The sequence below is a fragment of the Leuciscus leuciscus genome, assembly GCF_965113295.1.
Source record: "Leuciscus leuciscus genome assembly, chromosome: 13".
Classification (NCBI taxonomy): domain Eukaryota; kingdom Metazoa; phylum Chordata; class Actinopteri; order Cypriniformes; family Leuciscidae; genus Leuciscus; species Leuciscus leuciscus.
The window spans coordinates 39,965,955-39,980,623 of NC_138737.1; the positions used below are offsets into that span (position 1 = coordinate 39,965,955).

The 14,669-nt window shown below is 37.9% G+C and overlaps 2 protein-coding genes across 3 annotated transcripts in view; one reads left to right on the top strand and one right to left on the bottom strand.

The window, feature by feature from the left end:
• The window catches only part of nr2c2 (nuclear receptor subfamily 2, group C, member 2), a 41,594-nt gene extending 28,207 nt beyond the window's left edge, over positions 1 to 13,387 (top strand). Inside the window, exons 7-15 of one of the 2 annotated variants that reach the window (XM_082188733.1) lie at positions 2,200 to 2,347; positions 2,574 to 2,661; positions 2,864 to 2,994; positions 3,664 to 3,838; positions 5,617 to 5,738; positions 5,989 to 6,128; positions 8,505 to 8,645; positions 8,727 to 8,832; positions 10,137 to 13,387. In XM_082188733.1, coding sequence (XP_082044859.1) covers positions 2,200 to 2,347; positions 2,574 to 2,661; positions 2,864 to 2,994; positions 3,664 to 3,838; positions 5,617 to 5,738; positions 5,989 to 6,128; positions 8,505 to 8,645; positions 8,727 to 8,832; positions 10,137 to 10,311 — 1,226 coding nt within the window. In that variant the 3' untranslated portion in view covers positions 10,312 to 13,387. The remainder of the gene's footprint in view (positions 1 to 2,199; positions 2,348 to 2,573; positions 2,662 to 2,863; positions 2,995 to 3,663; positions 3,839 to 5,616; positions 5,739 to 5,988; positions 6,129 to 8,504; positions 8,646 to 8,726; positions 8,833 to 10,136) is intronic. The other variant, XM_082188734.1, reaches the window with a different exon arrangement.
• The window catches only part of LOC309513404 (uncharacterized protein), a gene marked incomplete at its 3' end in the record, with an annotated part of 56,067 nt that overhangs the window by 34,682 nt on the left and 6,716 nt on the right, over positions 1 to 14,669 (bottom strand). The gene's annotated exons all lie outside the window — the stretch shown is intronic.

Below are 14,669 nucleotides of genomic sequence, written 5' to 3' on the forward strand. Positions count from 1 at the left end.
CAGTCATGACAAAAGCCGCGGTTTATTGAACATAATCTCTGGTTTACTTTCAATCCAAAAAATAAATAAATAAATAAATTAAACTTTCCAAGAAAACAAAAAACAAAATATTGCTGTGAGCATCGATACCATGCGATTGAAGAAAACTGTTGCTCTCCACACTCTAACCTGTCTACCAACAATTCTAATACACATTTAAGACCTGCACATTCGCGCCATAATGACGTGTCAAGGAGGAGGAGCAAGTCTATTCACGTGAACAGGTTAGTCCAAATATGAAACAAAAGAAAAATATCAAATAAGTAAATTAAACAAATATAAATTTTGGTAGTGCACAAAAATATGGCTCCTACATATGGCTCCTACAGATACTAAACCTTCCCACAAACAAACATAGTACTCTCCGAGCATATTGTTATCATGAAGAAATAAATTATGACTTTTGTGGTGCAAGAATACATTTTAAAGAGGACCTATTATGTCCCTTTTCAAAATCTTGATTTAGTTTTTGGGCTCTACTAGAATAGGTTGATTATTTCCTCTTATACTACAGGGCCGTTGAATGCTTGAATCTGATTGGTTGACGAACGTTCTAAGGTGTGCATTATTTTCAGGGAAACGCACGGCTAAAGTAGTTCCAGGCAGGTCTTGACCGCATTACAGCTCCATATCACTTCGCGTAGTCAACTGTAATAACGGAAAATAGGATACAATTCATAACAATAAAAAGCATTTCGCCCCATGCGCTTGATCTGCAATTTTCAATGTCTAGCTTCACAATCAATAGAAACATGCAGTTTAATTTGAATAAATAAACTATAAAGTCCTATCTATAATCAATAGAAAATTAAACTGAATATAGGCTAAATAAATGGATAGTCCTGCAGCACGGATTTTTATTGCAGATAATAACAAATAAATAATTATTGATAGGCCTACTTGTTAAAAGGGCTTTGGGTTTCATTTATTTGGCTAGTCTACTGTCATCTGTCAATAATAGAAAAAAAAAAGAATTAACGAATTAATTAAAACGATTGAATTAATTAATAAATAATAATATTGACGCACATGCTTTTCTGTCTCATTTATGCAACATCTCTCTCTAATAACTGCATTAATAACTGCATAAAGCCGGGAACACACTTTAAGGCCGGTTATGAATGTAATTTGATACTTTGACTGATCATGCCCGCGCGTGTTCAGCGCGTTCAGTCTGTTCAAAGTCGGTGTTTAAAATCCGCTGCAGTCGATGAAAACAGTCAGAGAATGTGTCAGCTATAGTCGTGTGTCCCCAGCATTAGTCTGCTATCAGCGGCTCAAACCTCCGTTACTAACTCTGAAATGACGTTTTGGAATTAGCAACGGAGGCATGGGATTAGATGCGTAAGAAATTAGTCCTACATACAAGAGCGTTTTAATGACAAAAACTTTACAAACGTCTTGAAATACATAATCTGAACAATGTTTCGAGGTGTGGTAACTGTAGTATAAGCGGAATAATTGACTTCAGGCCGTTGAATTATTAGAAAAATAATGCACACCCGAGGTGTAACGGCCACTCCGCTTCGCGTCGTGACCGCATTACCACCTCGGGTGTGCATTATTTTTCTAATAATTCAACGGCCTGTCGTCAATTATTCCTTACATATTCTCCATTGTTGCGGCTTCTCTCTTCCCAGTCTGTCAGTAACGCTCTGTTTACTTCCTGTCTCTATGAAGCCCCTCCTTCTGAAAAGCACACTGTGCTCTGATTGGTCGGCTGGAGCAGTGTGTTGTGATTGGTCAAGTGCTTCGAGTGTGTTTGGGAAATGTCCCGCCCCTTACATAACCACCAGTTTAACACACTACTAACTAACTCAACCAGGCCCCGCCCCTTTATTCTGCACATTAATTATTTAAATGAGGAATATTGTGACGTGTTCGTTCCCGGAAGAAACTCAAGACTACAATGGAGGCGTTTCAGGAGTTCAGAAACACTGACACTGATATAGAGAAGAACTGGAGCTTTTCATGCTCAAACAGCAACATTACACACTAAAGACAGATGAACATGGAGAAAAAGCATAATAGGACCTCTTCAAGTGGACTTCAGGGCAAAAATAAAATGGCACAAATGTGTAGATTGTGGCTCCTCTGAATGTTTCATAATGATTTCGGTGCCTGAGTGTTCTGATGGTGTGTTATATGTTACTCCCATAGCTGTACAGAGTGAGAGGAAACCCATCGATCTTCCCAGAGAAAAACCGGCCAACTGTGCAGCGTCCACTGAGAAAATCTACATCAGGAAAGACCTGCGAAGTCCCCTCATCGCAACACCAACCTTCATCTCTGAGAAAGACGCTTCACGGTGAGACTTAAACCAGAGGTTTAGCTTCAAAACAAAGCTTACATGAAGATCATTCAAAGAAGAATGAAGGATTTAATGTAGTACTTCAATACGGCACAGTGGTGTATTTATTTCATTTGACGACTTATTTCTCAGGCACACATTTGAGTGGATTTTAGGCACTTTGGATTAAAGCATCTGCTAAATGAAGACGTGTGTTCTGATCATGATTTCATCCTCTGTGCAGGTCCAGGCTGTTGGACTCTGGGATGCTTGTCAATATCCAACAACCTTTAATACAGGCTGATGGCACATTACTATTAGCAACAGACAAAGTAAAAACATCTACATAAGTTCTCTGTGTTTCTCTGTCTTTTCTTTTGGGTTTTGTGTAGTCCAATCCAAGCAAACCTTGGGGTTTTTATTGCTATGACACTTAACTGTTTTCTTTTATTGTGATTTTACATATTATAAACATTCAGAGGAGCTGTATCTATGTTTTTTGTTTTTTTCATGCTGAAATGATTTGTTGATCAGGCAGAGTCGGGACAGGGTGGTCTGGGGACGCTGGCGAATGTGGTTTCGTCATTAGCAAACCTGAACGACTCGCTTAGTAACGGAGAATCGACCGACGCTCAGCTGGAGGATTCACCCAGTGAAATCACACGGTGTGTTATTAATGCAGATTATACATGTGTATGTGTTTACACAGTCAAGAGATGTGAAATTATAGTATTAGTTAAAGAAATGTCACCTTTTTGTCTTGTTTCCAGTCCAAATATCTAAACATTCTTAAATCAAGAAGCATTTTCTAGATAAGTAAAATGACATAAGAAATTTGATCTTGTTTTCCCATAAAAAAAAAATCTAAAGTGAGTTTTCGTTTAAAACAAGCAGAATTATCTGGCAATGGGGTAAGAAAAATAATCTTGTTTTCCATTTGAATTAAGATTATTTTTCTTATCCCATTGCCAGATAATGTTTCTTATTTTATGCAAAAACTTTTTGATTTTTTTTTTGTTTTTGAAAGAAATTTAAATGCTTCTTGATTTTTAGAATTTTTTGATATCTTGACTGGAAACAAGGCAAAAATACAAAGTAAGAAAAGCATTTTTTTGCAGAGCAAAATGAAAAATCAGTGTTTACACACAATTTTACCATTACGTATTTTTTTTATACACACTTACTCCAGTTCCTTTGCCATTCGTTTGCTCTTTTGTCTTCCTTTGTTTTTGGACTGACGTTGAAGAGCTCATTTCTAACTGTACCATTAAAACAAGGTGAGAATGCATTAATGTTTGTGGTTGTCTCTGAGTGTGATGTGTTTGGTGTTGCAGTGCCTTCGACACGCTGGCTAAAGCCCTGAACCCCAGTGATGCGGCGGACGGGCGGAGCTTGTCGCAGGTGGACGGGGGGGGCGGAGCTACAATACAGGTGATCAGCAGGGACCAGATCACACCGCTCATAGAAGTCGAGGGACCTCTGCTTACAGACACACACGTCAGCTTTAAGGTGTGTACACAGCATTCTCACACTCTTTTGCTAACGGTCGAAATTAAATAAAAAAATGGTTACACTTCATTTCGATAGTTCACTTTAGACATTTTACTAACTTTCCAACTATATGTTAACTAACTCTCAAGGGAGTATTAGTAGACTGTGAGATTAGGGTTGTACTTGCAAAGTTAGTTATAGTCAGTAGTAAGTCTGTTGGGGAGCATCAAAATACAGTGTTAGCAGATATTACAGACAGTCTGCTAATACTCTAATGACTGCTAGCTGACATGTAGGTTCAAAATTACTTATAGTTAGTAGAATGTCTAAAGTGTACTTATGTTAGTAAAGAATGTACTACTTTTTTAGTACATGTTCCAGATCTTCAATCCATCAGTACACTTCAAGAAAAAAATTTCTTTATGCGGGTCTTAAAAAGGTTGTAAATCAGGGCAGATAGTCACAAAATTGTGGCATTAAATGTTGCATGCATATAAAAAATAAGTATCTTCCTCTGGATTTTTGTCCTGTTTTCCAATACAAACATCTAAACATCTTTAAATCAAGATACGTGTACTTGAGAAGCAAATGTGAAAGGAAGTCTGATCAACATGAAGTGAGTTTATGCTTAAAACAAGAACAGATATCTGTCAGTCTGTTCCTTCATATATTCCTCATAAACAAGACTTCATATTTGATGTTGTTTTGTATCTCCAGTAAATTAATCTTGATTTGAGAATCTTTAGACATTTGCACTTGTTACCATTATTGGCATAATGTTACCTGTACAAAATGCTTTCTCTGTATTCAGGTTTGACTGTAGTAATAATGCAAAAACGTGTACACATCACATCAAATTTATTTTTAAAAAAATTATAAAACTTGGCAAAAAGTTTTATTTGAGAATTTCTAAAAAAAAATACATTCAAATCCTCATCTTAAAAGTAATTAATTTGGTCCAAAAACAACTAGAGAATTCACAAGAGAGCTATACAGGCATCTAGTGGTAAACTCATGCAATAAGATGTTAAATAAAATTTTCCATCAACAGATGGTGCTAATCTGACTTAAAAAATAAAATTGATTTAAAAGGCCCAGTCTCTATATTAATCTGAAATACTGCAATAATTGAAGAAATATAAAAAAAATAGTGTATTATTTTCAATGGTAAAAATTAACCATAAATATTGCATAATATTAATTATTATTATTAAATTATTGTTTTTAAATTATATTATTTAAAATATATTATTATTATATTAATATCAATTAATTATATTTATATTATATTATTCAAAATATAGGATTATTAAATTATTATTAGTTCCATTAAATATTAAGTACCATCAAATCCTCTCAAAATACAAAAGAAAAAATATGATTGAACAAAAATAAATTGCATTGGTTTTACTGGGGTGGAGGAAGTTTCATTTTTAGGTGTCCGGTCACTTCTGACCGGGAAGATGACACGTGTTCCTCCCAAACGAAGAGCACCTGAGGGTTAATTGAACTGAGCTGAATAACGACCCTGTGTTCTCTTCTATAGAGCTGATTTATAGTTGTTGAAGTTGTAATTATAACTAAATTGATTAATTTATAATATAATGCAACATTGACTCTTGTTCTTTATAATGTAAAGCTGTATTTTATAAAGCGCCATATAAATAAATAAATATAGTATGTGTGAAAATATAAAGTTTCTTAATTGCTGCTTTTGCTATTCTAAGATAAAAATACCCTTTTGCTTTAGTAAACGATGAGAGAAACATGTGTTTGATTCTTCTCTCTCTCTGTAGTTGACGATGCCGAGCCCGATGCCGGAGTATCTGAATGTGCATTACATCTGTGAGTCTGCGTCACGCCTGCTCTTCCTCTCCATGCACTGGGCGCGCTCCATCCCAGCATTCCTTGCTCTCGGGTGAGATTTAGATCGCAGGGTTCATCTTTATACTTGTGCGTGCTGTCTCTCAAGAGTATGTCTTTCTCTCTCTCAATTCACTTCAATTCAAAATTGCTTTTTTGGCACGACTGTAAATAATACAATATTGTCAAAGCTAGGAATACATACTGGAATAATAATAAAAAACATCAAAATAATAGAAGAAAATATTATAACATATTATATGTTATCTCTCACTCTCTCTCTCTCTGTGTGTGTGTGTGTGTAGGCAGGAGTGTAACACGGCTCTGGTACGAGCGTGCTGGAATGAGTTGTTTATTCTGGGTCTGGGTCAGTGCGCTCAGATCATGAGTTTGTCCACTATTCTCGCTGCCATCGTCAATCATCTGCAGTCCAGTATCCAGGACGGTACGGTTCACTTAAACATCAAAAATACAAATTTTTTTCTGGATTGCATAGGTCAAAAAGTGCAAAGTGAATTAAAAACAAGTGAACAGGAGCAAATGTTTAGGCACATTGCTATCTTCAGTGCTCACTCTGCAACACACATTCACCCTTTTGTGATGAATTAGCAATTAGGGGTCATCAGCTGAAATGAATCATCACAAGTACTGTACAAGTGTAACTCTATCACAGGTGGAGCTCCAAGAGAGTCTGTTAATTGGCATGCATGACAAAATATTTTTAATGCCATGCCAATCAAAGTTTGTACTTGTGCGGCCAGCCACCTTCTTGCTCGTTTTCCATTGTTGCGTCCCAATTTGTATGTATTAAATGTAGTATGTTGAAATGAGTGTTCCAAAGATACCCGGATGGTCTACTATTTCCGAAGTGCAGATCGATGCGCACTCTAACGGCTAATATTGCCCACAACCCATCGCGCGTTGGACGAGGATTATGTTAGAACTACAAACACGAGTGAAAAGTGTTTACAAAAACTACAGACATGGAGGACGCACGAGTCCGGCGGTTATGTAGAGAGGTTTAGATAAAGGGGTTTATTTAGTGATTAATTATCAGTATCTAACCTGACGAAAATGTATTTATTCAGTGTTGTCTACATTATATTGCATCTGCAGCAGCATTGTGAACTTTTGTAAAGATACGTTTAACCATTAACTTTTAAATGCATCATTATATTCAAATTGCAAACACATGAGGAGAGTCTCCGCATGAAATACCCGCGACTGACTACATTTCTCTCTGAATTGGTAGGGAATTAAATTAGATTGAATGGAGGATTTTAACTGTGACAAGATGATTGACAGGGCAGTTTGCGGTGACAGGACGCACGCGACAGATCCGTCCGTAAGATGACGAAGTAGTATGTCCCAAAGCTTGCCTACTCTTCTGCAACACACTCAAAAGTATGTACTTTTTTTTGTCAATTTAGAGCGCAACAATTTCTTCTAAAGGGATATTTCACCGCTGGAAAGATGAATGTGTATTTAAATTGGGTCATTTATGTAGTAGAAATGTGAAATTATTTTAGAAGTTGGTGCCTTCTAGACTGAGAAAAGCCAGAAAATGTATTTTTGGCTCATGTGGATGAAAGACAACAACTCCCAGAATGCACTTGCTTGACTGCCCTACAAGGCCACTCCCAAGCCACGCCCACCGGTTACAGAGGGCAGCATCGGGAGAAATGATACAGCTAGGCTACTAGTCGACTCGAAACTGAAAAGACGGCATTTTATGGTGAGATCCCCCTATGGGCGGGTTGAACACATGCGGGACGAGCTCCTCCTATTGGCTGGAGTCTCTCGCCTCTGGACAGAAGAGCCTCCGATGAAGTTAAATTATGTTTTTTGCATCATGTGAGGATTTTTTCCAGACACACAATACAGAAATCTCTGTATATTTTAGTAAATATTTTAGGCTGCTCTGCATCAGCTTTCTAACAGCGCTCGTCAATGTCAAAATTACTGAGATAGCCAATCAAATCAAAGGAGGCGGACCTTAATGTTCACAGAAGATGAGTGTGAATTCCAACACAACGCTTTAGTTTTAATGGTGAAAGAGTATGTGGTGAGATACAAGAAGACAACTGTTTTACAATAGAAATCTTCAACGACTGACAGTAATATCTAGTGGTGCGAGCAACTCAACTCTTTTGGAAATTTTGCCATTTTGAATAGTTTGTTTCAATAACATTTAAGCTGCAATAAATATGAACACAATTCCATTATCGAGAGAGTACATTGAAACCAGTAAAAATACTCAGTATCTGAAAAGTTTCACTCAACGTAAATTAATCTAGTAGATTTACTTTTTTTTATAGAATTACAGTAATGAAAAGCAAAGAAATGAAGTTTATAAGAGAAATACAATTTTGTTATGTAAATCTAGATAGATAGATGGATAGATAGATAGATAGATAGATGGATAGATGGATAGATAGATAGATAGATAGATAGATAGATAGATAGATAGATAGATAGATAGATAGATAGATAGATAGATAGATAGATAGATGAAATAAATTCAGAAATTAGTGAACCTTTAGTGTAAATTAGTGCACCTACTGCAGTTGCAATGGTAAATTTCGCCACGCATTTCAAACATTTCACTGAAAAGTTTTCATGGAATTTCTATTTCCTGTTTCTTTACACTTTTTTCAAACTTACAAATAGATAAAAATATGGCATTTAATATATGTGTATAATGGGGTAAAATGGTTAAAATCTCCAGTATCTAGAATGGCTGATGTCAGGAGCATTGCAGGAATAAGTTTCCTCTGTTAATATGTTGATGGAACTGAACTAACAGCGGATCTCCTCTCAGTAGACAAGCTATCGAGTGAACGCATCAAACTAGTGATGGAGCACATATGGAAGCTGCAGGAGTTCTGCAACAGCATGGCGAAGCTACAGACTGACGGATACGAATACGCATACTTAAAAGCCATCGTCCTCTTCAGTCCAGGTACATGTGCTCTCAGCTTCACACAACCCTTCAGCATCTGAAGCAGTTGTTATACACACTTATAAACTCTTTCTTCACAAGATCATCCAGGTTTGAGTAGCTGTGGCCAGATTGAAAAGTTCCAGGAAAAAGCGCAGATGGAGCTCCAGGATTATGTGCAAAAGACCTATCCTGATGATACCTACAGGTGTGCTCCACATCACAGGGGTATTCTGGGGGAAATGCCTCTTCTTGCCTCCAGTGCTTTTCTTACTTAGTATTTTTGTCTTGTTTTCAGTCCAAATATCGAAACATTCTTAAATCAAGAAGCATTTACTAGACGAGTAAAATGACATAGGAAATTATATATCTTGATTTTTAAAAAAAAGTGATTTTTTGCTTAAAACAAGCTAAATTATCTGGCAATGGGGTAAGAAAGATTATCTTGTTTTCCATTTGAATTAAGTTTTTTTCTCACACCATTGGCAGATAATTTTGCCTATTTTAAGGAAAAACTCACATCATTTTTATTAATTTCTTATGTCATTTTACTTATCTACAAAAAAACAGGAATTCCCGCACACTCTCAGTACTTGCAAATGAGTATCACAATTTTATTAGCAACGTTTCGGTCTCACGACGTTCATCAGGCACATATGATCAGGTTGATATGCTGGTCGTGATGAAGGTCGTGAGACCGAAACGTTGCTAATAAAATTGTGATACTCATTTGCAAGTACGGAGAGTGTGCGGGAATTCCTGTTTTTTTGTAGATTTTTTGACCTAATTATGTGGTCTTTTTCCCCACGCACCGATCACCTGCAGGTCTGCAGTGGTGTTTGCTAATTGATTTTACTTATCTAGAAAGTGCTTCTTGATTTAAAGCAACACTATGTAACATTTTTTACCTAATGTTTCCAAAATGGTTTCAGTGGTTCATCAAGTCGTAACAGGGTGAAAGGCACTTATGCCTCCGCTTTGCGGTCCTTTATCTGCTATAACCACACTATGCAAGATTGCCAGAATGGGTCGCGTTTCTGTACTTCTAATGAGACATAAGAAAACTACAAATTTGACTTGCTTTACTTCAAGCGTCATTATTTTGTTTTTCTTCGTTTCTGATGTCGCAATACATCATACTTTCATGAAATCATGCATCATACTCTACCTTGTCTGTGGACATTGTTCATTCCACAGCCGGCGCTGGATAAACAGTGAGTGTGTGTGTGACGGTAGACTGCGGGCGGCGAAATCATTTACCACAGCGGTAATGGACAATTCCACTTCCAACCTGTAGGGGGACCGCAGAGGAAAAGCGTTTTAAGAATGTTTAGATATTTGGACTGGAAACTTAAGTAAGAAAAGCATTTTTTTCAAGAATCTTTTGGCAAACGAAAGAGTGTTTTGAAACGGAAACGGCGTTGTCAGAGATATCCGGATTAATGTAGACGTAGTGTTTGTTAATTGTCAGATTTGTTGATGTCTCTCATTAACTGCTGATTGATGTGTCAGGTTGGCCCGAATCCTGCTGCGTCTGCCAGCGCTGCGGTCGATGAGTTCCAGTATAACCGAGGAGCTGTTTTTTACAGGCCTTATCGGCAACGTACCGATCGACAGCATCATCCCATATATCCTTAAAATGGAGACGGCGGACTACAACAGCCAGACGACAGGCCTCGCTGTGTGACCATCATCCCTCGCATACATCACATCATCCTGAACCGACCAACAAGCTCTACCTCAAGAGGAGCTGCAACAAGCGAAAGCCTTTCAGTGCGTGGCCGACCGTTACCCGAGAAATATCGTGTTGTAGTTTACAGAAAGGTGCATTATGGGACTTTGAGTTCCAAAGACAGGACATTTGCCTCAAATTTAACAAATGCCTTTCTTTTTTTAAACCATAATTTAAGAACAGTCGAGCACTTCATGATGATTCCACTGGATACAATCCGAGATGACATTTTCCAATTTTTTCCTTTTTTTTATGACTCATGAGACAATATGTACAGCGATGGGCTGTTGAATGATCCTTTCCCATGGAAGACGCGATCCTCGATTGAATGTAACCGTTGATATCAAGACTGGATCCCTGAATCTAGGTCACATTTTACAGTTCAGATCTGGTTTAATATTTCTCCATCATAATGCAGATATTGATATGAATGGGAATATTCTGCTCATTATTGCTCTGTACTGTCACTTCTGCCGTCATGACAATCAGCTTCTCCTCAATATCCTTTATTTATTATCACACTGAGTCCAACTCTAAAGTCCATACAAATGTAGATGATTTCAGAAATCATCTGTGTTATTAAATGACACATTTGATCTGCATCTTCATATCTCTCGACCGCTGCTGCCATGTACAAACGGTGTCGTCTCTGGTTTCAGATGTAATATATGCACAACCATGATGGTTTAATGCAGTTAGATTACTAACATGCTTTAATTTCCAGATCTGTGCACATAGACTTTGTCATTTTGTCCCGGTTTATAGCGATTGATATGCACTTATTTAACAGGATTTTTCTGAAACAGAACTGTACTCACCTGGGCTATATTTATTTGGGTTTAAAATCAGTAGAAAAAGTACATATACTTGAACTTCCAGACTATGTTAGCCTGACACATTATTGGTTAGCCACATTGTTTTTTATGTCCAAACTAACTATTAAAAGATAAACCACACACTCCCACTGTGACATGGTGAAGCGTGTCAGGTCAGTGTATATGTAACCATTAACGCCATATACTTGTGTGGTGAAATCTGCCCAAAATGTGCGTTGTGTATCTGAAAACCTACAGACTAACTCACTAAACTGGTGGTTTTGCATCTGCATGCTTTGCTTATGCAAGCAAGACCATTTTGGGCTGAACTCTGAACATGTTTGAGTCTAAATACATTTATTGTGAATCAAGTAAAAAAAAAAAATTCTGTTGAATAAAGCTGAAAGTATACTTCGTTTTTTTACGCATACGAAATCTCTCGCCATGTGAATATCTTTGTTTTATTTCATGCTAGAGTTGTACAAATAAGGGTACTAACTTTCTAACCTCTCCGCACCATCGCTCGTCTGTAGGCCTCCACTGTCGCTGTAGTTTGCATCTGTTCTGTTTATGTTTATGCGGTTTTTCTTTGATTACCTTGTGAATCGACGCCCTCAGGGCACGGTTGCCACCTTGTGGATAAACTAATTACTGCAACAACAACAAAAAATGAAATGCAGGTTTAAGGTACGCGCCGCATACTCTTCCGTGCTCTCATTTATAAAACTGTACGAAGGATCCTTACTAAAAGTGTACGTGTGCCTGAAAACCAAAAATGGCGTATGGCAAAAAATATTCAGACTTATAAAAGCGTGCATACGCCAGAACATGCGCAGAATTCCCTTTATAAACCCTAGTCAGAGGAAGATTGTGCGTTCATGCGTCTATCCCCGAAATAACCATATATGAGCTTATAACGCCTCGTTTTACTATGCATATCCTCATCTGCATATCATTTGCATATTCATCCACATGTTACCATGTTTAACGGTACAAGACATTAGGAAAATATGAGATTCGATTGTGCTTCACATTACATTGCTAAAAAATAATTTATTAGCGTATCCTTGCCTTGTTTTTGAATTAATATTTCTTAAATTCATATCTTTTCCACTGGACAAATAGTATTTTTAATTGCTTTATATTTTTAATGGAAACAGAGAGGCCTTAATGTGCATTATTGATCATTTCTGCTGCGTTCACATCACGTTCTGCTATTATCATGCGCTAAGCAAACATTAAAACACAGTATGCCACAGCTAAAGTGTTCAAAAGCAGCGCATCCACTACTAATACTTCTATTTATTAGAATATAAAGATTTTTTGTAACTTCTCGGTAATGATTTCATATAATTTAAGTGCTTAACTCCATTAATGAGGCTGGGATATTTAATCTAAATATGTATATCAGATGTAGAACATAGTTTAAATCCTTCTTTTATTTATTTAAACTGTTATTGTGAACATGCACTGTATTTATGATTATGAATATTAAAGTGGTTTTCCTTATCAGTCCCTCAGATCTCCATCGGTGTCTCCAAACGTCTCCAGATGTTGGTGCGCAGGATCAGAGTTTACTCACAGATGCACATTCTCCCGTATGTTTGTTAGAATGATCCACATCTCATGCGTGTGACGTGGCGTACATCAGGGCCTGTTCTGTGAACCGGTTAGAAATGAAACCCCTAATGATGATATTCGTGGCACTGTACCTTCGCGCACGCGTAAAGAGTGAAGTATACTTCGGCCTTCTGATGTCCATTGACAAGTATATAATTATAATAAAGAGAGTGTATTCAATGAGCATACAAACATTTACATCCACTTTAATCATTAGAAAAGTCCAAATGAATCTTCACAGCCACTGCTCAGTTCTGACCTCTATAACAGGAGAGGTTTCTGTTCACACGAGGGTTTATCGCTGTTTTACAATACAGCGCTACTTGGTTTCATTGATTATGTCCAAAAGTAAAAAAAATATTTATTGTTTGAAAAGCATGACCCGTTTTTTATATGCTTTTAGCACTGGCAGACAATTGTTTTAAACAGAACTGTGGATGTATGTTAAGATGCCTCAAGTTTTTGATTTCAGTCATCAGTGTCTGGTTTATAGGTGTTGTAATGCCATGTTGTAATTCTGTTTTCATCTGTCTGTGAGATGATAAGAAAAGCTGTGCATGAACTAGCTTATGAATTTTATTAAATTCTATACTGATGTGGAGTTTAAATGTTGTTGCTTGAGGAGGAGGGAGGGATGGGGAGGGAGGAGGAGGAGGAGGAGGGAGGAGGAGGAGGGAGGGAGGGAGGAGGAGGAGGGAGGGAGGGAGGAGGAGGAGGGAGGGAGGGAGGAGGAGGAGGGAGGGAGGGAGGAGGAGGAGGGAGGGAGGGAGGAGGAGGAGGGAGGGAGGGAGGAGGAGGAGGGGGAGGAGGAGGGGGAGGAGGAGGGAGGGATGAGGAGGAGGAGGGAGGAGGAGGAGGGGGAGGAGCAGGGAGGAGGAGGGAGGAGGGGAGGGATGGGGAGGGAGGAGGAGAGGGAGGAGGAGGGGGAGGAGGAGGAGGAGGGAGGAGGAGGAGGAGGGAGGTGGAGGAGGGAGGAGGAGGAGGAGGAGGGAGGTGGAGGAGGGAGGAGGAGGAGGAGGGAGGTGGAGGAGGGAGGAGGAGGAGGGAGCGATGGGGAGGGGGAGGGAGGAGGAGGAGGGGGGGGGTATTTACAGTGCATTTACAAAGTATTCAGACCTTTTTATTTTAATTTCTTACATTTTGCTCTGCTGTAACCTTACGCTAAAATGCTTTAAATTAATCTTGAGTCCATAACTCATAGCAAGTGACAGCTAAACCCAGATTTGTGATAACGTTGCAGGGTTTTTTTTTCAGTCAGACCCTTTGCAATGAAATTTGCAATTCATCTCATTTCTCTGGATCATCTTTCAAATGCTTCTAGTGTGATTAGAGTCCACCTGTGGGGGTTTAGTTCATCTCTAGAATTTTGTCTTTGAACTTTCTGTTTTTAGCTCTGTATATTTCTATGGTATCACATCGAAGAGTAATTCGATGGGGAAGTGGAGTAACTTACTGTAGAGTTAACGAAAGTTATCATGAACATTGTAATGTTTGAAGCAGATGTATTAACAAATGTCAGTAGAAGATTTGGTTACACTTTATTTTAAGGTGTCATTGTTACAGTGTCATTATATATTTAAGTACTGTGTAATATTAAGCAACTATAGGGTTAGGGTAGGATTAGGGTTTAGTTGAGAGTTAGTTGCATGTAATTATCCCTAATTTACTGTTATTACTATGGTAAGTACATGTAACATGTAACAAGGACACTGTAAAATAAAGTGTTAAAGGGATAGTTCACTTTGAAATTAATTTTTGGTATGTTTTAGCTTACCTCAAAGGCATCCAAGATGTAGGTGTCTTTTTTTTCGGAGTAGTTTCAATTTTGATATTTTTAGGTCAAACCGTTCTTGTCTGTCAGTCATATAATGCAGGTCT